The sequence below is a fragment of the Mustela nivalis genome (assembly GCF_964662115.1).
Source record: "Mustela nivalis genome assembly, chromosome: 3".
Lineage (NCBI taxonomy): Eukaryota > Metazoa > Chordata > Mammalia > Carnivora > Mustelidae > Mustela > Mustela nivalis.
The window spans coordinates 74,658,294-74,683,824 of NC_139022.1; the positions used below are offsets into that span (position 1 = coordinate 74,658,294).

General features: G+C 39.2%; 2 protein-coding genes and 1 long non-coding RNA gene across 13 annotated transcripts in view; 1 reads left to right on the plus strand and 2 right to left on the minus strand.

Moving 5' to 3' along the window:
• LOC309861651 (uncharacterized protein) overlaps positions 1-2,292 on the minus strand; it is a 92,088-nt gene extending 89,796 nt beyond the window's left edge. For both annotated transcript variants that reach the window (XR_014310089.1, XM_082724731.1), the window contains exons 1-2: positions 2,201-2,292; positions 997-1,058 (exon numbers count right to left, since the gene is read on the minus strand). The gene's annotated coding sequence lies outside the window, so the exon portion shown is untranslated. The remainder of the gene's footprint in view (positions 1-996; positions 1,059-2,200) is intronic.
• The window catches only part of LOC309861654, a 429,230-nt gene extending 413,364 nt beyond the window's left edge, over positions 1-15,866 (minus strand). The window contains exon 1 of the long non-coding RNA XR_014310093.1: positions 15,640-15,866. This is a non-coding gene — a long non-coding RNA (uncharacterized lncRNA). The remainder of the gene's footprint in view (positions 1-15,639) is intronic.
• SSBP2 (single stranded DNA binding protein 2) overlaps positions 2,268-25,531 on the plus strand; it is a 293,865-nt gene continuing 270,601 nt past the window's right edge. For 2 of the 10 annotated variants that reach the window (XM_082724715.1, XM_082724716.1), the window contains exon 1: positions 2,880-3,161. In XM_082724715.1, the coding sequence (XP_082580841.1) occupies positions 3,100-3,161 (62 nt within the window). In that variant the 5' untranslated portion in view covers positions 2,880-3,099. Of the gene's footprint in view, positions 2,329-2,871; positions 3,162-25,531 lie in introns of those variants that run through there. The other 8 variants (XM_082724710.1, XM_082724714.1, XM_082724712.1 and 5 more) reach the window with 7 other exon arrangements.

Here is a 25,531-nt window from a genome sequence, read left to right on the forward strand (position 1 = left end):
AATAGCTTCTCTTGTTTTCTCTTCTCCTTAGGAAATAGTAAATTAAACCATAGCTACTTGTGGTCTTACATTTTCATCCTATTAACAAATTTGTTGGCTCAGTGGGTAAAAAGTAAAGCCCTCTGTAAAGATGTCTTAATGCCTTATAGGGGAAGGGTCATCTGTTACATATAACCACAACCTAAAAATCTTGCTGAGATCTGATGGTGTCCACTGGCTGTCTTTAAATGGATACTGTAGGGGCGCCTGAGTGGCTCAGTCAAGTGTCTGCCTTTGGCTCAGGTCATGATCTTGGGGTCCTGGGATTGAGCCTCATATCTGGCTCCTTGCTCAGCGGGAAATCAGCTTCTCCCTCTCCCTCTGCTCATGTTCTCTCTCTCTCTCTCTCTCTCTTCCCCTCTCTCTCAAATAAATAAATAAATAATCGTTAAAAAAAAAGATGGATATTTAAGAGCAAAGTTAAGCAGCCCAAGTTCCATAAAAGAACCACTTGGAGCTTACAAAAAATACAAATCCTGGCGTCCATCCACAGAGTTTCTGAGTTAGTTCGTTTGAGGTGGGGTCCAGATCTTGTATTTAAAACAAAAGTCAACATAAAATAAATCCTCCTAGGGTAATTCTAATGTGCCATGACTAAAAACCATAGAGAATCCCAACACCAGAGCAAGGATAATAAGTAATTTGTTTTTAGATAACAGTACAAGGCCCACTCTAGGTCTTCAATGAAAATTTACTTTGGCCCAAGTGTGGACAGGAACATGGAGTAGCAGCTGCCTAGCTCTCTCCTTGACTGCATTGTCTGAGCAGTCACTTATAGGGAGTCTTCCATGGGTCATGAAGCCTTGAGATGCTGATCATTTTCTGGGTTAAAGCCAATGGAAGTTGATAATTGAACAACAAATTACATATGCTAACTCTGAAGGTAGTCTGTAAAGAGTGGCAGCCTTATACCTATCTGAGCATTTTGAGCAAAAGTTCATCAAAAGAGAGACTTACTTGCTAAGCATCACTCCTGCTTCTCCTGAGTCCTTGAATGCCTTGTATCCACCACCAAATCCCTACAGTTCATTGTAAACAGAAAGAGGGATTTTGAATTAGAAATGGCAAATTACTTCTCTTGGAAACTAATCAGCTTAAGCCTATGTGATCCCCCCCCCCCCATTTTCTTCACCCTCACTTCTATGGGCTGAATTTTTGTCCTTTTAATAAAAGCACTTTTATTTTTCTTAAATCTTTATATCATGATGTCAGTCCTCTTGTTTTTGCCATCTTCTTTTGCTTTCATATTGTTTTCTTCACTTAATCCTATTTCTTTTATTCTTTTCTTTTTACGCTTTCCATTTACAATGAAAAAAATATTTTCTAACATTAGAATAGCAGGTCCTTCTTCATTTTTTCCCAGTTTTTGATTTTTGTTTGGCTGCCGACCCCTTTTCTCAGTCTGTCTTTCTTACTGACTGCCCTTCCTTAACCTTCTGTTGATGTTTCATTTCTGTTATTTGCTGTCAATGGGCATATAAACCCATTTCTTTCCATTCCATTTATCTCTGTAGCTCCATCTGCATTTTTAGGGTCCTACTACTAAAAGCTTAAAGCTCTGTGCGAAAATAGAAAGGTGGCTTTCCCAATTTAAATCCTATTTTCTCTCCCCTCCTATAGCTGTTCCATGTCTATTCATCCTTTCCTGATGTTTCCCCCAGTCTGACCCCCACCTGCACCCCTCTTCCTCTGTCACTCCCAATTTGATGCCCATGTCTTCTTCCTAACCCCATTTGCACTCTGTCTGATTTTGCATCTAAGGATCTCCACAAGATAAAGGATGGAGTTCTATCGGGAGCCAGATTGTGTTCAGAAACTTTCTGCACATTTACTGAAATGGGATTAGGGGTTTTGATATTCTTAGGGCAGCCTTTCAGCTCTGGCACAACTTTGCACACCTTGGAGGAAGGTTGGGGCCTACTCTGGAGCACAAGGGCAGGGATGTCTTTAAAGGCGTTATGTGGCCCTTTCCACTTCAAAGGTCAGGAAGAGTAGACATCAGCGACCAAGGCTGGAAAACCAGGCCAGGTGGGGATGCCTGGAGCCCTTTTCTGCGGCATTTCAGGCAAGGGAGCTGTTGCGTGGTGTGCCACGGGGCTCCAGGCTTACGGGGGCCAGTGAGGTCCCAGGATTCCCCAGCCATCTTTGGGAGGAGGCTCACCTCTAAAGAGGGGAGGCAGGTCTGAGGCAGGGTGTTCCCCAGGGAAGCAGGGCGCGGCCCGAGGGGCGAGGCGACGCCACTCCAGCGGCGCCGAGGGCCGGAGGCACAGTCCCTCCCCTGGAGGAAAGGCGAGTCGCTCGGGGTCGCTCAGACAGAAGGTCGAGGGAACGGCGCGTGTGTCCCTCGCCAGCCATCCCTCTGGGAGCAGGGCGGGGGGGGGGGCGCGGTGGGGGCGACACCCAGGGAGTAGGGCTGAGGCGGCAGAGATCAATTCAGGGTACTGGCGCGGGGTCACAGACAGGAGAGGAGCCGGAGAGGGGGCCGGTGGGGGCTCCGGAGAAGGCTGGGGCCGTAGGTCTGTCTGTGTACTCGGCGGGCGCCCCGAAGTCTGGGGCCGCCACAGCTCCAGCTCCGCCGGCTCCTAACAGCGACTCCAGGCCGCACTTTCCCCTCCTCCCGGCGCCTTCTCTCCAGTGAGGAGCCGAGCGCGGGCGGCGCGGGGGGAGGGGCGGCGGCGGAGAGAACAGCCAGTTGTTTAAAATCCTTCTAGAGCAGTTTCTAATTCCCCCCTTGCGCCGGGGTTCGGAGGGGGGAGGGGGGAAAGAGAGCGGGAGGAGGGAGGAGAACGGAGAGGGAAGGAGGGAGGGAACCCGGGAGGGAGGGAAGGAGGGAGGAGACTGCCGCTTAGACTGTAGCAGCCACCGCGCGCTTCGGAAGGCCGGAGGGAGGGGGAGGCCTGTCAGTCTCGCGCGTTGCCTGGGCGAAGGGGGTGGAGCTTTGGCGTGGGGCGGCCAATAGTGGGGGTGGCTGCGTGGGTCGCCATGGGGACGGGGCTGTTCCCGGGGAGGCTGTGATGGGTTGACAGGTGCGTGACAGTGGGAGCTGCTCTCGGCACAAGCATGTACGGCAAAGGCAAGAGTAACAGCAGCGCCGTCCCGTCCGACAGCCAGGCCCGGGAGAAGTAAGTGTCTCCGCTTCTCACCCACCTCCGCCTTCACACGCGCGCACACACACGCACGCACTCGCACACTCTCTCGGAGACACACAGACCCAGACACTCTCCGCCTGGGGAGAGCCGGGGGTGGGCTGGCAGGGGGAGGGGTACACGAGGTGGGGGCGTGCGGTGCGGGGAGCGGCTATTTCCCAGGAGGTGCTCGCGCGGGGCGGGCGGCCTTTGGGGGGCTGCCTGCGGGAGGGAGCGGGTGTGCTGGGGGGCGGTGGCGGTGCTGGTGCCGAGGATGGAAACTTGTTTGGGTGATTGGGGGAAATAACCCGCGGGTTCACCTCCTCACAAAGTAACTTTAGAGCTGGGGTCCGGGGCTGCGGGGACCCGGAGCGCTGCCGAGGGTCGCGGGGAGGGCGGAGGGGGGCAGCTGCGTGGAGGAGGGCTCGCGGTGAGACTGTGGGTGTTTGGAGGGGCGGGCTGGGGTCGGGGGCAGGCAGGGAGAGGGGCGCCGCGGCCAGGGGCTCCGGCGCCGGGGCTTGGGGCCGGGATCGCCCGGCGAGGTGAGGGCGGCAGTGCCGGGCGCGCGGCGGGCGGAAGCCGGGCGCGGAGCGGCCGAGCGGGGCCCCGCGGGGCGCGGAGACGCGCGCGGGGCGCGGAGGGCGTGTGCGGGCGTGGGCCCGGGTGGGCGTCGGGGCTTTCTTCAGCCGGTGAAGAGACGCGGCTTCGGTGCTGCCCAGCGCCTGGCAGATCAGGGGTGGTCGGCGCCCGTAGTGGCGCCGCTGAAGTTTGGGAGTCTAAGAAGGACCGAGTTCCCGGAGAGGAAGAGTGTGCTGGCGAGAAGCGGGATCTGCCGGAGCAGGCTGGTGTGTCTGCCTCGCGGGCAGACCCAACTCCGCGCTGGCGGCTGGAGAACTTTTTTTTGCAGACTTACCGCCTCCCCTACGTCGGGGGGCCGCGGCTGCCGGGGCGGCGGGCCGGGCGGCTCCCGCTGGGCGGTGGTCGCGGGGCGCGCGGGCTGGGAGTTGTGTGAGCCGCCGCGGCCGGGCGGGGGTGGGTGGGGGTGGGTGGAAGGTTGTCTGGGGTGCGCTGGGAGCAGTGGTCCGAAAAGGGATTTGCCGGAAGGCGAGAAACGTTGAGGTGGGGAGATACAGGTGTTAACTCTGGTGGGAGCCCGGAGGAGGCAGGCGAGAAGAGAGCCCCTCCCGGCCCGGGATGCTGCTGTCACGGCACACTGCGAAGCGGGGTGGTTTGCTGCTATTCTTACGTACTTGTAACGGTGATTTGGTTGTTACTAAAAATGAGAGCGAATAGTGACTGTGACCACTGAGGAAGAACCCCTCTTTTCTGTGCAGCAGATCGGTGATTCCCAGTAACCACCTCCACTTTGAGGGGGAGGCTTATCCTTGTCACTGAACGTGCTCTGCCTTTCCGAGGGGGGTTCACGCTGGGGAAAAAGTCCGAGAGCATCTCTGAAGAGCTACTTTGCTGACCTTGCGCTTGGAAATAGCGGCGTGTAAATAAAAACCAAATACTCAGACGACCGGCTTTCCCTCCTTTAGGCAGTTAGTAGTCTGAAAGTTTCTTGTGCCCTAGGGATGGGAACATTTCCTAATCTTCGTGTTGGCAGCAACACACCATTCCCTTAAGATTTAGGGGTGCCAGGCCTTGATGGAGCAAAACAAACAAAAAATTTAAAGGAGAGATGCTGGTTTGGTTTGGTTTTGTTTCCAGAGGTATTTTCCGAGGAGCTACATTTAGGAACCAGTTGATGTGCTGTGAAATATACAAAAGGCAGTCATACAGCCTGGTTAAGAAACAGAAGTTACTAGAACTGAAGTTTTGAAATAACAGCCCAATTTATGTCCATTAATCGTTTGGTTATAATATACCTGATAAGATTAAAAACAGGATTTTTTAATGATTGCAGAGTATTGGGATTTCATATTACTGAACGTGAAGGAATTGAAATGTGTTGAGGCATTTGGGGATGGTTGAATTTGAAAATCAAAGTAATTTTGGATTTTAGTTAGACTCCCAGGAATGTTCACTCTGTATCCTGATAACTTGCTAAAAAAAACTTTTTTTTGAATTATCTGAGATAATAATGAGAATGTGATGTGTCTCTGGTTCTTTCTAGCCTAATTTTGTGGTTCTGTCATGAAAACAGATAATTGCCACTTTTGCTGTCCAGTCTACCAAACTGAACGCCAAGTAACATCTACTGTTGAAAGTAAAGTGGTGAAGGTTCTGCTAGATGGTGCTATTTGATTCAAATATATTTCTTCCATTCATTATAATTGGCAGCAGGAATCCTGGACTAGTTTGCCTTATGAACTAAATATAGATGGAGTGGCCACTTTTGGGGAATTGACAGTCATTGTTCTGGATTAATTGTTGTTGCATTAATTTCTGGGTGAATGTTGTTTGAGGTAGATTCTATTTTATAGAATAAACTTAGCTTCATTTTGATGAGAGAGTTGATTTGACCTCTCAGGTTTCCCCTTTATTATTCACTTGGGAGTTTAATAGCACTATTCTACAACAGTGTGATAACTTCTGAAGATAGGGATCTTGAAGCTGTCCTTAAAGTGGATGTTATCAGATTAAAAAAAAAAAAAATTAAGGTGTCATCTTTTAAAAGGTACCTGAGCAAAAAAGAATTCTCCTTTAGTAAGAAAGTTAGAATTGTTCTGATCTTAAAAATCACATAAATACCTTCTTTTTCAGTAATCAATATGTACATATTTATTTTATTTTAATAAAAACTTTCTGAAAAAATGAGTTATGAATAATGGCATGCATATGAAAATACTGGCTTTATACTCTACCAGGAAATGTGTCTTCTAATGAGTTCATGGTGGAGAGCTGATGAGTGCTTACCTATATTATTATCTTTGCTTTCTCTTTCATTAATAGCTTACTGTATGGAATATTTGAAATTAATTTGTAGGTTTCATATAGTAGCTAAAGTTTTAGTGTATAGTTCTGAGCATAAAAATGTCCAAAGTCAAGTTAATTGCTTATTTTGTTTTATTTATTTATTTATTTATTTATTTAAAGAGAGATGGTAGGGAGAGGAGGAGCATAGGAAGAGGGAGAGAGAGAGAGAACTTTAAGTAGGCTTCACACCCAGCACAGAGCTCAGTGCTGGGCTCTCTGAAGACTCTCAGATCATGACCTGAACTGAAATAAGGAGTTGGACACTCAACTGAGCCACCCAGCCACCCCTATTTTGCTGTTTTAAAGACCAGAGTCTATTCAAAGAGTTGTATTCTTTTAATTACAGAGCAAGTGATTGAAAACCTTTGGTGGGAGGTGGTATCTTCACATAGAAATGTAAATTATGATCCTGTTAGGTCATTACCCCCTTTAGCAGGTTTTCTTCGTAACACTAATCACAATTGTAATTAAGTTACTATATAATTTCTTGTTTAATGTCTAGCTTCCTCTAAAATGTAAGTTTTTTGAGGGCAAGGAATGTTATTTCTAATTTCCTCTCTGAGGTATCCCTAACCTTAAGGATAATGCCTTCAAATGTTGAAAATGCCAAATAAATACTGTTGAATAAATGAAGATGTTAGATTCAAAGGGATTTTTTTTTTCAGGGTGGAAAAAGGTTTTTTTTAATTACCTACAAAATAAGGAATTTGGAAATTTGAGTTCCACATTCTCTAGCTTTGTTGTATTTAAAAAATAGCCAGTGACAACAAAACAGTAATTATTTGTCACTCTACATGCCAGCCCCTGTGTTCTGGCATCATGTGTTTTTTCTTTAATTTTCCCAGCGATTCTGCAACATAGTAATTTTTTTTCTCTGTTAAAGAGATAAGAAAACTAAAACTCAGACTAGTTAAGTAATTCGCCCAGGGACATGAAATGAGCTGGGTTTCCAGTAAAGATTACTCTACCTTTAGAACCTGTGGTTAAAGCTGAAAGATATATTTTTTCGGTATACCAGATTGCCTTCCTGATCTAGGGTAGGATGCTATAGTTTTAGGGAATGGTATTACATAATCAGATAAAACAGACTTTAAAGATTTCATCATATATGAATTCTTAACCCTTGGTGTACCATTTTGACAGACTGCCGATTTGTCTGGTGTGGGCAAGGCATAGAAATTGTAGGAGTGGAAGTTGGAAGCCTAAAATAATGGAGAATGCTTGTTTCTTCCAATTTTTCCTTCCAGGAATTTTGTTTGACTGCTTAAATTTTGAAATTAGATAGGCATGGTAGCTGTGAAAAATTATTCTAAGAAGCATTGCTTAACTTTAAGCCGTATTGTACCCCACATTGCCACAGAAAGACTAACTGGCACCTGTAAATACATGAGTGGTGATAGTATTCCTGTTAAACTAACTGCCTCTTTTAAAATTATGTCATAGCACAGAAAGATGAATCTTCTTTAAAGTAAAGTTAAACATAAGGTACAGTGACATCATATTAAGTAAACTTGTGAGAAACCACAGAAATCAAACTGTGCATCTAACCTGGGGCTCTGAAAAGTAACTTTGGTTTTTCAGTTATGAATCTTTTAGTTGGATATACCAAGAAACAAATACCATATGTTCATTTTTAAGTGGCTAGGTCTAATGCACAATTTAAATACTATGCCATGTAATAGAGGGATTGTAGGGATTAATATCTGCCAGCATCACCTTATTTCCCCCCTTTTTTATTATTGTCACTTCCCTAAAAAAAAACAACTGTAAACTTTTTCTTCCTTCCTTTCTGAAGGAAATAAAGTTAAGACAAGTGAAGTAATGCATATCTCTTCAGAAATTTGTCTGATGGGCATGTAATAGTTAAATTAAGATTTCTAAAACTAGTGAAGGAATACTTTTTTGGGAATGATATTTTCTGTATTAAATTGACTCTGCCCTTCCCAATCCCCAGGATGTTTACTCCAAAATACTAAATAACTTGTATCTAACATGTCATCTTAGCTGTGAGAGTTTTTCTATTAATTGATCTCTTTTCCATTATTGTAGAAGAATCTAAAAACCAACTTTTTGGAAGGAACAAACCTAGAGAAAAAAATATGTAGGATGTTGAGAGTTAAATTTTAGTATTGTTTATCCAGAGATTTTTTTTGGCTCTTAGAAATAGTTTTAGTATTGTAATGTATTTTTTCAGTGCTGTGAAAGAAAAGAATGAAAGGTTTATTCCCACGCTTCAGAGGCAGTTTGCCATAAAAAACCAAATTAGGATGAAAACCAAATGTATCTCACATCTTCAATTATTACTAGGAAATAGAAAATTTTGTTTTACAGTTAAAACATAGACTGTGGGCAGGGGTTGAAATAATGCATACATTGCAGTTTATTAAAACACTTCAACCTTACAGTTGAGAGTTAAAAGTGAAATTTGGGAAAAAATAATTTTGAATTTAGAATCTTTTTCTATAGAGATCACAACTGTTACATTTGGGGGCATAGAACTGAGGTTTAATGTACTGGATTTAGAAAACATGATAGTACTTCTTAGACTATATAGCTTAAAAATACACATTGAAGATAATTATAATTTTATTTTGGAATGCATGGAGATATCCTCTACTGTTGTGTCTACATTATTGCTTTGACATTGGTATGGGAATGATATGAAACATTTGCATGCTGGTGATGTATTGTTGATTTGTAGTATGTGAGCCTCTCTGTAAATGTACTAAAATATTAATTTTATTAATAACTTACTGTTTCCTTGGAGAAGGACTTAAAATAGCAATGGAGTAATAGAATAAGATATATTTGTTAATATCTGAAGAGAGTTTAGAATAAAAAGTAAGTGCTTATATATAGATTTTAAACTTTGCTTATCTGATTTGTATGTATTTTACATATTTAGCATCTATTCATGTGAGGTTTTACTAATATATGTATATGACTTAATATGACTAAGACTGTGAATTATTCGACTATTATACCAAAACCATGTATTCCAGCAAAAATGATCTGAAGAGTGGTCCACCAAAATTTGTGTCTTTACTGATAGATGCTATTCTTACCTTCCCAAACTGTATATTCTTATTCACTGTATGAGGAGATGGTCCACCCAGGGAATAATAGAGTTTTTCCAGGTGACTTTTATTTTTTATTTTTATTTTTATTTTTTAAGATTTTATTTATTTATTTGACAAAGAGAAATTACAAGTACACTGAGAGGCAGGCAGAGAGAGAGAAGGAAGCAGGCTTCCTGCTAAGCAGAGAGCCTGATGCGGGACTCGATCCCAGGACCCTGAGACCATGACCTGAGCCGAAGGCAGCGGCTTAACCCACTGAGCCACCCAGGCACCCTCCAGGTGACTTTTAATAGCCCTTTAGCTAGCCCTGTCTGAATTTATGTTTGGTCATAACGGGTAACTGGTAGTTTTTGTCAGAGTAGGTTAATAAAGATTTTTGAAAAGTGGAGCTAATAAAGTTATTGTAATATTGACAGAACTTTAAAAATTTATTTGGGCTAAAAAGAGCCTGGACAGTTCGGTGCAATGGAAGAATTAATCTTAATTTCTTGTTCATCTTCAAAAGAGAGACTGAAGTTGGTGTCACACTTTTTGACATTTTATTTTAGGAATTTTGATTTTATTTCATGGAGGACCCTAAACATCTTTCCAGCAGTAATGAACCACTGTAACATTTCAAATCACAATTCAGCTAGAGTAAGCTTGAACCGATGACCCTGCTATCTCCTATTTTTGGTCTTCTGCATTAATTTTGCTTCATGGCATATCATACAAATAGTTCACAGAAAAAATTATAGAGACTGGAGTGTAACACTATTTTTTTTTCCTATTTTGAAAGTTTGTTTTTTTTTTTTTTGTAATTGTAGGTATGGTATAGTTTTACTTATTTTATTTTTTTTTAAAGATTTTATTTATTTATTTGACAGAGAGAAATCACAAGTAGATGGAGAGGCAGGCAGAGAGAGAGAGAGGGAAGCAGGCTCCCTGCTGAGCAGAGAGCCCGATGCGGGACTCGATCCCAGGACCCTGAGATCATGACCTGAGCCGAAGGCAGTGGCTTAACCCACTGAGCCACCCAGGTGCCCAGTTTTACTTATTTAAAAAAAATTTATTTATTTATTTGACACAGAGAGAGAGACAATGAGAGAGGGAAGGCAAGCATGGGGAGTAGGAGAGCAAGACTCAGTTTTCCTGCTGAGCAAGGAGCCTGATGCTGGGCTAGATCTTAGGACCCTGAGATCATGACCAGAGCCAAAGGAAGATGGTTAACGACTGAACCACCCAGGTGCCCCATAGTATAGTTTTAATAACTAATATAGTTGGATTATTCATAATATAATCTAAGCCATATTAAAATACTTATGAAATGCTTGTGAAGGTAAGAATAGTAGATGAAAATTTACATGTGGCTCTGTACGTGTAAGCTAAGAGAGGAGTTGAGGCCAAGAATAGGCTCTTGCCTGAAATTGATATGGTTATTTTTCTTTATTGATCTGATATTTGGCTTGATGTTCCTTTTATTTACCTACTTCAAACTTGAGAAAGAAATACAGCTACTTTACTGATAGAAGAAAGCTAGGTAAATGAATTACTCTATTAAAATGATTACTTTAATAGGATTAAAATAAATGTTTTCTGAAAAATAAGAAAGTCCTAAGTATTTCATAAAGAGCTTGTGGAGTTTTATCATAGAAAGCTTATTCTTTAATATTAACAAAACAGCAATGCTATCACTTAGATATTTTGTTTTTATTTGACCCATTACTTGCATTGTCCCATTTAATCCTTTTAAGAATTCACTAAACTGTTAGGTGTTATTTTCTGTTAATATTAAAAGAAGAAACAGAGGCTTAAGAGTTTAATCATGCTTTTGGCGGCAGGTATTAAGACAGGAGATAGAAAATAGTTTAATTGATCAGAGTTTAAAAATAAATCTCACATATGTCTGGAAGAGGTAGTTTCAGAGTTGATTGAGTGACTCAAAAATATCAGGGTTCAGGCTCAGTTTCTTTGCCAGTCTTCATGGTTTCCCTCTTATCAACATACCACTTTCCCAGTATCACTACCTCATAAGACCAAGTCAAAGGCAGGAGGAAAGAAGGCTTTTCCTTTTTGGGTCTCATTAATCAGGGAGGAAAACCTCTTCTTGAAGTTGCTTAGCAGTTATCTTCTTATGTCTTATTGAAGAGAATTGTAAAATTCCCTACCCTAAACCAATTACTGTCAAAGGTAATGGGATTACTATAATTGGCCTAAGTCAGTCATCTTCATCCTCTGGATTGGAAATCTTGCTCCCTTGTACCTGAGCTGCCTAAGCAAAAGTGGAGATCTTTGGTAAGGAAGATGTATTGTAAATATACAGAGAGAATACACTGAGTCCCTTTCTTTCATGGGGCTTACTTTCAAGCTGAAGGAAAATCATAACAATAAACAAAGTAAATAAATACAGTAGGCAATTTCAGATAGTCATAAGTGCTAAAAAATTATAGTGGAGTAGTATAATATAGAGAATGACTGGGAGGCTACATTAGACTGGTTGGTCAGGGGAAGGTTCTTGGAAAGGAGACATTTAAGCAGAATACTGAATAATATTCAGAGAATAAGTCATGAAAATACTTGGGGTTAGAGCATTTCAGACAGTTCTCCACTATAATTGAGGAAACTTGTAAGCATCAGCATAATTACTCAAGGATATATAAAGTATAAGTCAAATTGGGGTAAGAACCTATGTTGCCTGGAGCCTGTTTTTTGTTTGTTTGTTTTGTTTTGTATTTTTACTGAGGAATTGAGCTATGGGTCTTGTTTATCTGGGGTTTCCTAGGTAATAAGATTGACTGTCTTATTTCCTGAACCCCAGGGATGTACTTGTTCTAATAATGACAGTGGAGCATATGGCTTTTATACTAACATTGATAGAAATAGCTAAGATCTATTGAACCCTTAAAACCTATTGTATTGACAAAGGGTGGTACAACTGGTAAAATTATTTCTTGTAAATTTCCCAGGTTGCTTAGACCCCCTTAATCTGTGCACTCATTGCAACCTCTCCTTTTCCTTTTCACATCCATTATAAATTAATTAATTATTTGTGTAATGTTCTGTTTAGTGTTTTATCTAGATTGGAATCTCCCTGAGGACAAGAACCATGGTGTCATCTTTTCAAATGTATTCTCACTGGTTAGCACAGTGCTTAGAATTCTGATTAGAGGGGCGCCTGGGTGGCTCAGTGGGTTAAGCCTCTGCCTTCGGCTCAGGTCATGATCCCGGGGTCCTGGGATCAAGCCCCTCATCGGGTTCTCTGCTCAGCAGGGTGTCTGCATCCTCCTCTCTCTCTGCCTGCTTCTCTGCCTAGTTATGATCTCTCTCTGTCAAATAAATAAATAAAATCTTTAAAAAAAAGTGTGTATTTTTAAATATATATGTTTTTATTTTTATTTTTTTAAAGATTTTTATTTGACAGAGAAGGAGAGAGCATGCACACTTCTGAGCACAAGCATGGGGAGTGGCAGGCAGAGGGAAAAGCAGGCAGAAGAAAAAGCGGGCTCCTACTGAGCAGGGAGCCCCATTCGGGGCTTGATCCCAGGACCCTGAGATCATGACCTGAGCTGAAATCAAGAGTCCATCACTTAACTGACTGAGCCATCCATGCTCCCCGCATATATATTTTTAATATGAATTCTGGATAGAATAATTTCCTTTTCATTGTATTTCAAAAAATTTAACAATATAAACAATTATACTTTATAGTTTCAAGGTATTTTAATGTACCTTGTATTATTTAAATCTCACAATAATTTTGGGAAATAGGTGATAATTGTCATTAGCTATTGAGATTTATAGGAAGAAATTGTCTTACCTAGGTAAAGTAATAGAGTTAATATGTGGCAGAATTGAGCTGTATTTAGATTTATTTTGGTGCTAAGGTTAGTGTTTCTTTCATTATTCCATAGCTGCCTCTTTTAAAATGAGAGGCATGGAGCCTGCTTAAGATTCTTTCTCCTCCTCACCCCCATTCTACCTCTCTAAAAAATAAATAAGTAAATAAAATGAGAGGTTCATATATATTTCAGGAAGGCTTATGTATGGATTTGATTCAGCAGAGAATCATGGATTACATAATAGTTTAAAGTTTATGTCAATACTGGTTAAGTGAAAAATATTGTTGTAGTGTCGGTTAAACAAAATCTTTTTTTCTCCTTTAAACATTTGCTTATTTTAGAGAGAACACCTGAGCAGGGCGAGGGACAGAGGGAGAGAGAGAAGCCTCCATCAGACTGCCCACTTGGTACAGAGCTAGTTGTGGGGTTCTGTCCCGTGTCCCCAAGATCATGACCCCAGCCAAAATCAAGAGTTGGCCATTCAACCACCTGAGCCATCTAGGCGCCCCACTTAAACACAATCTTATTCAATCTTGCACAAATACAACTCCAAAAATAGCTACATTATAAATAAAACCTGATATTTGTTTGAAATCTTTATGTTTTTGTTACATAAGTTAATTGGTTTGGGATTTAGGATAGTTTGAATTTCTAATTTGTGAAGGTTTGGGCTCTTTAATCAATGCACTTTTCTCCATGCCTTTGCCAGTTAGCTTCAATTTGCAGCGCTGGAATAATAATAAGGAAAGGGAAGGGTTTTTTTCTCCCCTTCCATATACCTCATTCTAATAAGGAAGGGAAAAGTCCTTTGATATGGATTACTAATAGACTATTCTTACCTTGGTTTTTTTTTAAATCATGATAACATATAACATAAAATTTACCATTACCATTTTTAGGTGCACATTTTAATGGCATTCAGTACATTCACATTGTTATCCAACCGTCACCACCGTCCATCTCTAGAACATTTTCATTGCTCCAAACTGAAACTTTATACCCAATAAATAACTCCCTATTTTCTCTTCTCTCCAGTCTCTGGCATCCTTCATTCTCTGTTTTTGTCACATGAATTTGACTATTCTAAGTACCGTGTATGAATGGCACCATGCTGTGTTTGTCTTTATGTCTGGCTTTTCTTCTTGCGTAATCTCTTCTGCAACTTCATAAAGTAGATATAACCCTCATTTTACACAGGGGGAAAGTGAGTTTCACTGAAGTTATATACTTTGTCCAAGGTCATATAGTAAGTTGCATAGTCTGGATTCAAACTCAGGTTTCTTACTTCATTGCCCATCTTAACCATTTTGCCTGAATGTTTCATTGCTTGATATGGGGAAAAAATAACGGGAGTTGTGAGGGTGGGGAGTGGGACGGGAATGCTTGGATTGTTCTCGTCACAAGTATCCACCATTTTTAGTTGGGGTGGGAGGCAATAGAGAAGAGAGGCGCGAAGGAAAAAGGTTAAGGAAGGCATTTTACAGCTGCTCGGAAGGTGGGCAGAATTAAATAGCTACCCAAAGTGTTCCACAATAGCTCCTTATTCTCCAAAATAGCTGGTATGAGATTTAACAGCTTGAATGTCATGCTTGTTGGAGAGGAAGATGCCAGTTAGGAGCTCAGGTTATAATTTCAGGTAAAGTTGTTTTCTTCATTCTTTTTGAATGTAGAGGTGAAGTACTCTGGCCTAAGTTGCTTTCCTTTGTAAATTTTAGAGTCAGAAATAAACAGATGAGAAATATGTAATGTCTCAAAAAAACCTTTCTCCTCTAATTATGAGTCTCTTCCAACCAGCATATGGCCTGTTGGTTTTCTGTTTGTTTTTGGACTAGGGCATCTGGAAAGTTCCATGTGCTCCAGGAGCAATAGTACAACCATACTGAATCTAGTACTACAGTACATTTCTATAGTACTAACTATTAGAAAAAGTAGAAACAATTCCTTAGTTTCATTTTTTTACAGCATTATGAACTATTTGTCATTTATAATTGGATTAAAATTATGTGATGATTACATTTTATTCAGTGCATTTAAGCAATAGCAATTATTAGGAAGCCATTAAAGGTGTTTCAATAATCATTTTTTTAAACCGTGAATTAAACTGAGAGACTGATACAGTTTTTTTTTTTTTCCATTTAGAAATACTGTAATGGAGAAATCTGAGTGAAGTTTCTTATTATCAAGTACATTTACATGCACACATACACAAATATGTTTGTGTATATACTGGGAATAGTTTTCAGGTAGGAATTCATTTGAGGAAATGACTTACTAGTTTATTTGAATTTGAGTGGTACTGGCTCAATTATGTAAGTGAGTTGGATTTATAAATTCAGGCCCAAAAAGTTTTGGGTGTAGGCAAGTTTTTACTAAACATTAAAGGATGCTGCTGCTTTTCTGTAAGATAGGTATAACATTAGTAAGAAAACTCATAGCAAGCCCTGGCAAAAATGCTGCTAGATGCCAAATGTTGCTGTGTTTGTATTAGTAAGATCCCCACAGGATAGCTCCTTCAAAAAGAAAACTGGAGGGCGCCTCGGTGGTTCAGTGGATTAAGCTGCTGCCTTCAGCTCAGGTCATGATCTCAGGGTCCTGGGATCAAGTCCCGCATTGGGCTCTCTGCTCAGCAGGAAGCCTGCTTCTCTCTCTCTCTACCTACTTGTAATCTCTCTCTAATAAATAAATAAAATCTTAAAAAAAAAAAAAAAGAAAACTGGAGAGAGTTTAAGGTTAAAACTAACTAGGGATAGAGGGACACCCAGGAATTAGCAACAAGGAAAGAGTTACCATCCCCCACCTCAACTCCCTTAGTTCTGAAGGGGAACAGGGACAGAGAAGTTACCAGAATCTGGTGAGTGCTATGGTCATTGCAGAAAGGCTACTCACCTGTTCTGCGACTTTACCAAGAAAACCACAGCCACCGTCAAACCCATTGTAAACAGAGGCTAGAGGCCTGGCAAAGAGATCTTCCCTCTTTTTCTGCCCACTGATCAACTGATGTATCCTTTCTGTAGAGCCTAAGTGGGAGCCAGAGGGCCAGGGAGAGGAGATAATACACCCCCTTTAGAGATCAGCCTCCCAGGTCACAGCAGGGCAGAAAGGGTAGAGTATATCCAACAGGACCAATGAAGAATATCCAGGACAATGTTCAAGTTTTAATTTCTTATACATTTGAAGCAGTTATTCCTGTGTTTGTTTTTTATTTTGTATAGAATGACCTTTGAAAATGAAACTTTTTAAAAAGTTGGGTTTTGTCAAAATAGCATTTAAAATTAGTTTTTAAAACCCACGTAACTATTTAGTGATAGTATAAATTTGTATACATTTTAAGAGGTGGGGGTAATATTCCTTGAGCTTTCTGCTGTCTCCTCCTTCCTTTATTCATTTAAAAAAGCATTAACCATCTCTTTCTCTCTCTGTTAGACTGCATTGAGCCCTCTTTAGTAAGATCTGATTAACAATGCACTCTCTTCCCACCAGGAGTTCACTCTCCACTGGGGACTTACTATAGGTCCTTTTTTTTTTTTTTTTTTAAAGTATATGTGCAGCTGAAGTGAGCACATGAGGGAACTCACTATCAGTAATTACCTTACTGAGTAACAAGCACTATAATGGGAATAGAAGGTACATGGGAGTTCTGCAAAAGGGCATGAATCCAGCGGAGGGCTATGATATTTCCAGGAGATATTTCTTTTTTTTTTTCTTTTTAAAAAAAGATTTCATTTATTTATTTGACACAGAGAGAGAGAGAGTGCACAAGCAGGGAGGAGGGGCAGAGGGAGAGGGAAAAGCAGATGTGGGGGCTCCATCCCAGGACCCTGGGATCATGACTTGAGCTGAAGGCAGACGTACGTTTAACTGTTTAACCGAGTGAGCCACCCAGGCACCTCCAGGAGATATTTCTAAGAGGATGTTTATTAAACAAGACATAAGCATTAGCCAAATTTGGGTTGGAGGGGAGCAGAAAGTAAAGAGTATTCTAGGGATAGAGAGAAACATGTTCAGAAACAGGAAAGTACTAAGGAGAATGCTGTATTTGGTGGACTATAAGAAAGTAGGTATGTCTAGATGTGCTGTAGGTTAGGTAGAGGATGTGTTGCCAGATACATCTGGCAAGTTAAACAGGAACTATTTCAAGAATGACCTTGAATGACAGCTTGACCTGAGAAAGAAACACTTTTAAACTGAAAAGTGACATCTGAGGTGCATTTTAGAAGAATCTTTCTGGAAGTAACACAGAGGGTGGGGTAAAGGAGACAGCAATATTAGGAAACTATTGTAATAAGTAAGCTATGGTAATAATACATCATTTCTACCTTACTCTTGGTCCAGTAGATGTCTTAGGATTTAGAATACATAGGACTTGGTGGTTTAAATGTGAAAACATTGGGATTTTTAAGATGGCTGTAATTATGGATAGAAATTTCAGTACAAGCCTTGGAGGAACTACAGGAGGAAGAACAGATAGGAGATGTAAGGAGGAAGATGATGAGTTCAGTTTGAAAGGCCATTCAGACCTAGAGATGGAGCACTTGAAGCCATGAGATGGGAATGAAGTGTGAAGAGACCAAAGATGGAACTTTAGGTAATATTTAAGGGCCAAGTATAAGAGGAATTTGAGAATGAGACTGAAAAGGAGCACTAGAGAGATATGAGGGAAACTCACAAGGATTGGTGACTGTCACAGAAGGCAAGGCAGGGAATTTTTGCAAATGAAGGCCTATGAAGGCTTAAATTTTTAGAATAAGAGGTCCTCTGTGAACTTACGGAGAACAGTTTCAGTGGAGTGGACCTAAGTTAACATGCAGTATTTTGAGGAGTTGAATATAAGGCAAGAAGGTGGAGACATCAAATGTGGACAGCCTCACTTGAGAAAGGAAACAGAAAGAAGACTAAATAGAAGAGGATCTAGATATTTAATTTGGTAATTTTGTGTACATAGAGGTGTTAGTTGGGGAACACTGTTCGGTTCTGTTATGGTGTGAAGAGGTTTCCTGGAAACAAAGTTTCAGTAGTACTTTAGGGGTGTGTGTAAGTGTGTGTGTTTCAGGAAGGGGTTAATTTTAGAGAGGTGGTAGAAGTAACAGAGAAGCCAAGGCTAGTTTCTGAAAGCCAGGCTAACAATTCTGAAGTCATCCTGAGGCTATTTGGGGCTTACTGTAAGGTTTGTTTGTTTTTAAAATATTTAATTATTTTAGAGAGAGGGCATGCAAATAGGGGAAGGGACAGACAGAGACCAAGACCAAGAGAGAGTCCCAAGGAGACTACCCACTGGGCGTGGAGCCTGATCCCTGGGATCTCACAACTCTGAGATCATGACCTGGGCTGAAACCAAGAGTCAAATGGTCAACTAACTGAGCCACTGTGTGCCCTCACTGTAAGGTTTGTAAATGGGAAAGACATGAACAGAGTTTACCTTCTACCATTGTGAAAACAGGGAATAAGTCATCTGAGATGTTAAAAAATGTCAATTCCATTTTACCTAGGTGTAATAAAGCATGGATGGATTTAAAATTTATTCTGCTATTTGTAACAAGATAAGCTTAAGCTCAGAGGAAAGAAAATGGACATATAGAAATGGTAGAAAGTATGGAGTATTATTGATGTTCCATTTTTGTGTAACAGTTCGTAATAAAATTTGTAACACTTTTGCACTGTCAACAGGGACCCTTGCAAAATATGTTGTGGATTATTTGTAAAATACTAATTCCGTATTAATTATTACTTAATTACTTTAAAGTATATTTGAATTTAAAAATTTTTAAATATAAGTTTGAATAAGTTTTATGTAATATATCATTACTAGCATAATTGCCTTTTACATAAATCTCATTTACTATTTTATTAGAACTTTGAAATGTAACTGACAGTATTAAGGTGGGTTTTTTTTTACTGTGTGGTTAAAAGATACAATAAGTGTTGTCAATATGTATTTAATAAAATCTGGAACATCTAGCATGAAATGAGTTAACTAAAGTTTACAATTGCTGTTCTAAGCAAAATGCTTAAGTACTTTAATTTGATCATTATTTTAGAATGCTTACATTCATGTAAAATGAAGAGCATATGCAGGTCAATTTGATTTTTCTGGTGGGAACCTGAATAAAATGGCATTTATTTGAAAAAACTGCTAGTAGGGGCAATGGTCTTGATAGGAATTATAAAATAATCAGTTATTGATTGGAGAGGCAGTGATGGTCCTGGCATAAGAGTGTAGCATGCCCTGGTGCCTGGGTGGCTCAGTTGGTTAAGCAGCTGCCTTCAGCTCAGGTCATGACCCTGGAGTCCTGGGATTGAGCCCACATTGGGCTTCCTGCTCAGCGGGGAGTCTGCTTCTCCCTCTGACCCTACCCCGCCGCATCTCATGCTGTCTCTTTCATTCTCTCTCTTTCAAATAAATAAATAAAATCTTAAAAAATAAGAGTGTAGCATACTGTCTTCAACAGTTTTCTTCATAAATGCTTATTAAAGGGGCACCTGGGTGGCTCAGTGGGTTAAAGCCTCCGTCTTCGTCTCAGGTCATGATCCCAGAGTTCTGGGATCGAGCCCCACATCTGGCTCTCTGCTCAGCGGGGAGCCTGCTTCTTCCTCTCTCTGACTGCCTCCCTGCCTACTTGTGATCTCTGTCTGTCAAATAAATAAATAAAATCTTAAAAAAATGCTTGTTAAATAGAGAAAAATTACTTAAATTCATGGGGCTTTGTAATAGGTCCACTTACCTTTGCTAGTTGGCTGTCTATATGGTGCATAATAAGAATTTATGTTTGGATATACTTCTTATGTGTTTTGCTTGTCCTTTGAAATGTGTAAGAGTTACTTATTTTGTATAGTAGCCTGCTATCGTTTAGATTACAGTTGAAAGAGGGAGATAATTGCATTAAACTAAACAAAAATGAAGTTAAATCTCATTTTAGGTTAGTCAGGCTTTTAATAAAGATGCTTTGAGATACTTTGCTATGTTGTCTATTTTACCACATTTTTTCTGTTAATATGGAAATAATACACAAATTAAACATTGATCTTTTTATGTGTGTTGAAGAAATTAAAAGATAAAGAAACAGTTACAAATGGATGTTGCCTTTCCATGTTATCTACTGACTCCGTTGAGTAACTTTAGCCAAAGTAAAGTATAATTCTAATCAGAAAATATCATCCTTTTATCCATTTACTCTAAATGAATAGTTGTATAAATGCAATGTACACATTTCTAATGGTCTGTAGTTAACAGAGAATAATTTTGTATCTTTTTAAATCTGTGGAAACTTAACTAGTTTAAGTAAGTACTATTTAGTATTCAAGGCCCTATTCTGACAAAAATAGCCACTGTCACAGGTTTTGGGAGATGGTTTAGTTTCCCAAGTTACATTCCTACTGGCAAAGGCTGTCTAATTGTGACATTTGGTCAGATCAAGGTGAGTTATGTAGAAAGGAAAGGAATCAGTAAATCTAGGGTTAATAATTTCTTAGATTTCCAAACAAGTAAGATCTATCAGCAAAGCTGGAGGACTATAAAGGACAACTCTTGAACTTTTTGGATTTTAAATAAAATAGTCCATTTTAGGTATATTATAATAAGTTCATATTACGTGAAATATAGCTTATTACTGAGAATACTTCAGTTTTAAGTTTAATGAATTATGTGACTGAATTAGGGGTTTCTGACCTTCTCTTCCAGCTGTTGATGTATTGATGGGAATCCCTATAATCATAATTTACTATGACAAAGAGAGACTCATTTTTTCTGATGTCTGAAAGTCATGGGAGCCCTCTCTATTCCTTATGTGTTTACTACCATATGACTAGTTCTCTTCTCTGGGTGACTTACAATTTATTTTCAGTCAGCGGAATCCCGAGGTTGTTGTGGTGTTCATTTGTATTTTTTTTCTGTTGATGAGTGATAGTATTTTATCTTGCTGATTGATAGTGTTTTATTTTGTAAAATAACTTACTAGTTACTAAAGTTACTAGGCTACTAAAATAGCTGACTAGGGGGAAGGAAGGGTGATTTTTTTTTTAAATGTTTACTAGAAAGGGCATAAGATACTCTATTTTAGCGATAGGTGCATCTGCATAAAACTCAGTTTTACCTGTAGCCTGGGTTTCTTCTATGTGGGTCATTCAGAGTAACTGCACTGAAAAGCTTTATGCTGCATATAAAAAAGCACCATTCAGATTGCTTGTTTTGCTTTTTATTTATTTGCATATGTAATTTATTGTATCTGTATAAAGGGAAGTTCTTATAAAAAGCAACAAAACTGGAAAAATAAGCAAGTTGTTTCTTCTGGTAGATTATGATGTAGAGATTAGTTAAAAAAAATTCAGTTTGAGAGATTCCATTTAATCTTGGTAGTGTTTTGATAGGAAGTTGAACATGTAGAAGCAAAAGTATTTTACTTAAAAACATTATTTACAAGACACTCAGAGTAAGTTTACTGAGTGCATTGGCATCAGTATTTATTGCCTGTGTTGAATTCCAGACTGTGAATTATAACTTTGTTCCATAAAGACCAGTGATTTTTTTTTAAGATTTATTTATTTATTTGACAGAGAGAGATCACAAGTAGGCAGAGAGTCAGGGAGAGAGATGGGGGAAGCCGACTCTCTGCTGAGCAGAGACCCCGGCGCGGGACTCAATCCCAGGACCCTGACTGAGATCATGACCTAAGCCGAAGGCAGAGGCTTCAACCCACTGAGCCACCCAGGAGCCCCAAGACCAATAATTTTTAATACACATTTATGTTGCATTTATCCATCCTATGGGTCATGGATTACCACTTTATTTTGAAAAAGGGGAATTATTTAGAAACTGACAAAAAAGAATTAAGAAAAAAAAAAGGAAGAGCCAGGTGGTTTAACATCATGTATCATTGATTTTTGCATGTTTTAGTTTCTGAAATACATTTATTTTATGGTTCTGATTGAGTATTTTTTCTACTTTTGATGTAGCTTTTTAAGGATTGCCCCTAAGAATTTCTAATTCACATAAGTGGATGATACCAGAAATAGCCTTGATTTGACATAGGTCAAATCAAAGACCATCTTTTGAAGCCAGTTTTAAAGCCTTGAAATCCAGTGTTCCAGTGGATTTCAGTGTTAACAGCAAAGTTTCCTTGTGACTTGATAATTGAAATGAAGATAGAAATTTTCATTTTTCCATTTAAGTTAATGTTATAATACAAGAGAATTCCATTTTGGGTTTTATCTTATCACCTTCCCAAGTTACATAGAACCAATGTGGGGAGGAGAGAAGCAAAGTTTTGGTTATGATCCCTCCCAAGGAATCTCCAGATAAGGGGTTCATTGTTTTTAAGGGAAGGAAAAAGGATATATTCTAACTTGGATGGTGGTTCTTCTGTAGATGTGTTGGAATTGAAAAAAATCACATTAATTGAACTCTATTGGAATAAGGTAGTTGACTTTCTATTTTATAAAGTTCTTTGCGGGAATGGTTACTGGAACACTTGAAGTGGATAAGCATTTTTGCCTGAAGCTTATGTAGGCAGCCAGGAAATCTTTCTCCCTTACTTGGCATAAGTAAAGATACTTTTCCATAGGATATTGCCAAGGATTCATTTTGCTTCACAATCACATGGACAGTTGTGATAACTTAAAGGCAATAATTCTACTCCATAAAAATATCAATCATTACTCTTTAAATCTGTGATCATCAAAAAAGATAAAGAGTTGATGTTAAAGTGTTAATTTCTTAATAAACTATTAACATATTTGAATGACCTAAGGAACACAGGATATTACACTAATGACTTCATCATCATCTTACAGTCCTAATGAGGTAGATGTTACACTCTGTTTTATGGACAAAGAATCTGTGGCATAAGCAGTTAGAAACTTAAGGTCATACATTTCAGTATTTATAGAATCTATATTTGAATGCTGTTCTTTACATTGAACATTTGCTTTTTAAAGTGTATAGAGTTTCAAATTTCCTAAATGAAAAAGTTCTGGAGATGCTTCACAACAATATGAATATACTTAATATTAATGAATGGTATACTTAAAATGGTTAAGATGGTAAATTTTATGTTAATTATTTTTTTAACCACATAAAAAGTTCTATTTAGAAGTGATATCCTTTTTGTTTATTTATTAAGTAAATTTTCAGTGAAGAATAACATGATGTAAAGTGTTCATTATATTAGTTTTCATCCAAAATGAAGCTACTGAAATTTTACAGCTTAAGAGGAAACTGAGTTTCTACTCAGTTTTGGACTGAACTATAAAAAGTCTAGTTTTTTTTTTTTCTTTACTGTCAGAAGATTGTATTTCTTTAAAAAATTTAGTCGATATAAAGTGAAAAGATAAGATATAAATCAGAATTATGATACAGGGAATAAGTGTATTTCAGTTTGTCACTCTGAATGAGAAGTGTACTTTTCAATAGAGCTAAAACTCAAGTAAGCTTGCAGACTGAGAGTTACATATGTTTTTGACTATGTAAACTTTCTTTTAAAAGTACAATAGTTCTAGTTTTAAAAGTACAATAGCTCCTGGGTAGCTCAGTGGGTTAAAGCCTCTGCTTTCAGCTCAGGTCATGATCTCAGGGTCCTGGGATTGAGCCCCACATCGGGCTCTCTGCTCAGCAGGGAGCCTGCTTCCTCCTCTCTCTCTGCCTGCCTCTCTGCCTACTTATGATCTCTCTCTGTCAAATAAATAAATAAAATATTTAAAAAGAAAAGTACAATAGTTCTGTAGCTGTGTTTCAGTAGTAAGGGTAAAGCATTTCTTTTAGAATACAATGAAAAGTGTATATTTGACAAGAATTGCATATTTTGGTGATGCCAAGTTAATTTGTGACGTTTTTTCATGTAACAGGATAGAAATATAGCATCTCATTCAATTAAAAAATACCCAGTCGCTGGAAAAAGCCAGTCTTTTTTGGTGTCTTTCCCTTGTCTGTCAACATTTATTTTATGCATCTATATTTTCCAAAATAATTACCCTTTATTTTATCTTTAAAAAAAAAAGGTTGATAATATTGGGCCAATCATTTAGAATTAGATACTTGAAAGATTTTTTTTTTAAATTAATGCATTCGACAGAGAGAGAGGACACAAACAGGGGGAGCAGCAGAGGGAGAGGGAGAAGTAGACTCCCTGCTGAGCAGGGAGCCCAATGCAGGACTGGATCCCAGCACCCTGGGATCATGACTTGAGCCAAAGGCAGATGCTTAAGTGACTCAGCCACCCAGGTGACCCTAGAATTAGATATATAAAAAATTTTTGAGATTTGGTGTGTTTATCTATCTTTATAACCATCTATTTATTTTGACTGTGTAAGTATGGAGTGTCAAGTTAATAATACTCCTCAGTTCATGGTACAGTATTATCTTTGGTCCATGTCAGGCCTTCCTGCTGTTTACTTCACATTCACTCATTCATTTGTTTACTCGTTCATTAATTCTTCTCTTTAGTCCCCATTTCTACAAGCTCTATCCTTATAGGAAGCTTATCCAGGTTTATTCAACTTTCTGTATACATATACACACATCTCTATCTCTAAATACTGCATTGGAGATTTATTATTTTACGTTGTCTAACTGCTTAAGAATCTTTATCTTCAAGTTATTTATTTATTTCATTTATTTTATTTTATTTTTTTTAAAGGAATAAGCTCTTTTTTTAAATTTTTTATTTTATTTATTATTTTTTTTAAATTTATTTGACAGAGAGAAATCTCAAGTAGGCAGAGAGGCAGGCAGAGAGAGAGAGAGGAGGAAGCAGGCTCTCTGCTGAGCAGAGAAGCCCGATGTGGGACTTGATCCCAGGACCCCGAGATCATGACCTGAGCCGAAGGCAGCGGCTTAACCCACTGAGCCACCCAGGTGCCCTATTTCATTTATTTTAAATGAGAGAATCCAGGGGCACCTGGTGGCTCTGTCAGTTAATTGTGCGACTCTTGATTTTGGCCCAGGTCATGATCTCAGGACTGTGAGATGGAGCCCCTAGTTGGCTCAGCGTGAGGCCTACTTGTCCTTCTCCCTCTGATCTTTTCCCCTGCTCATGTACTCTATTTGTCTCTTTATCACATAAATGAATAAAAATCTTAAAAAATAAAAAGAATCTAGGATATTTAAAGCTAGGCTAGTTCAGATGAACTATTTAAGGACAAATATAATTGAATTCAGTGACTTAAAAGAAGTAAATAAATTTAATATGTTGAAAGCATTAGAAATCTACGAGAATATATCATTTACTCTTAACTCATTGACTTTTTTTTTTTTGTTACTCACTAAGTAATTAAAAGATACACATCATTTTCCATTAAGCACCAAGTTTAGTATTCTTTGCAATTGGTTATAACATTGCATAGGATCTCAAATGTAATAGGATTCATTAAGTGTATGGTTTCCAATTAATGCCACACCTACCAATTTCTTTACCTTTTTTTTTTTAAAGATTTTATTAAGTAATCTCTACATCCAACATAGGGCTTGAACTCACAACCCTGAGATCAAGATTGGCATCCTTCTCTGACTGAGTCAGCCTGGTGCCCCCACACCTACCAGTTTCTAAATCGGCTTGGTCCT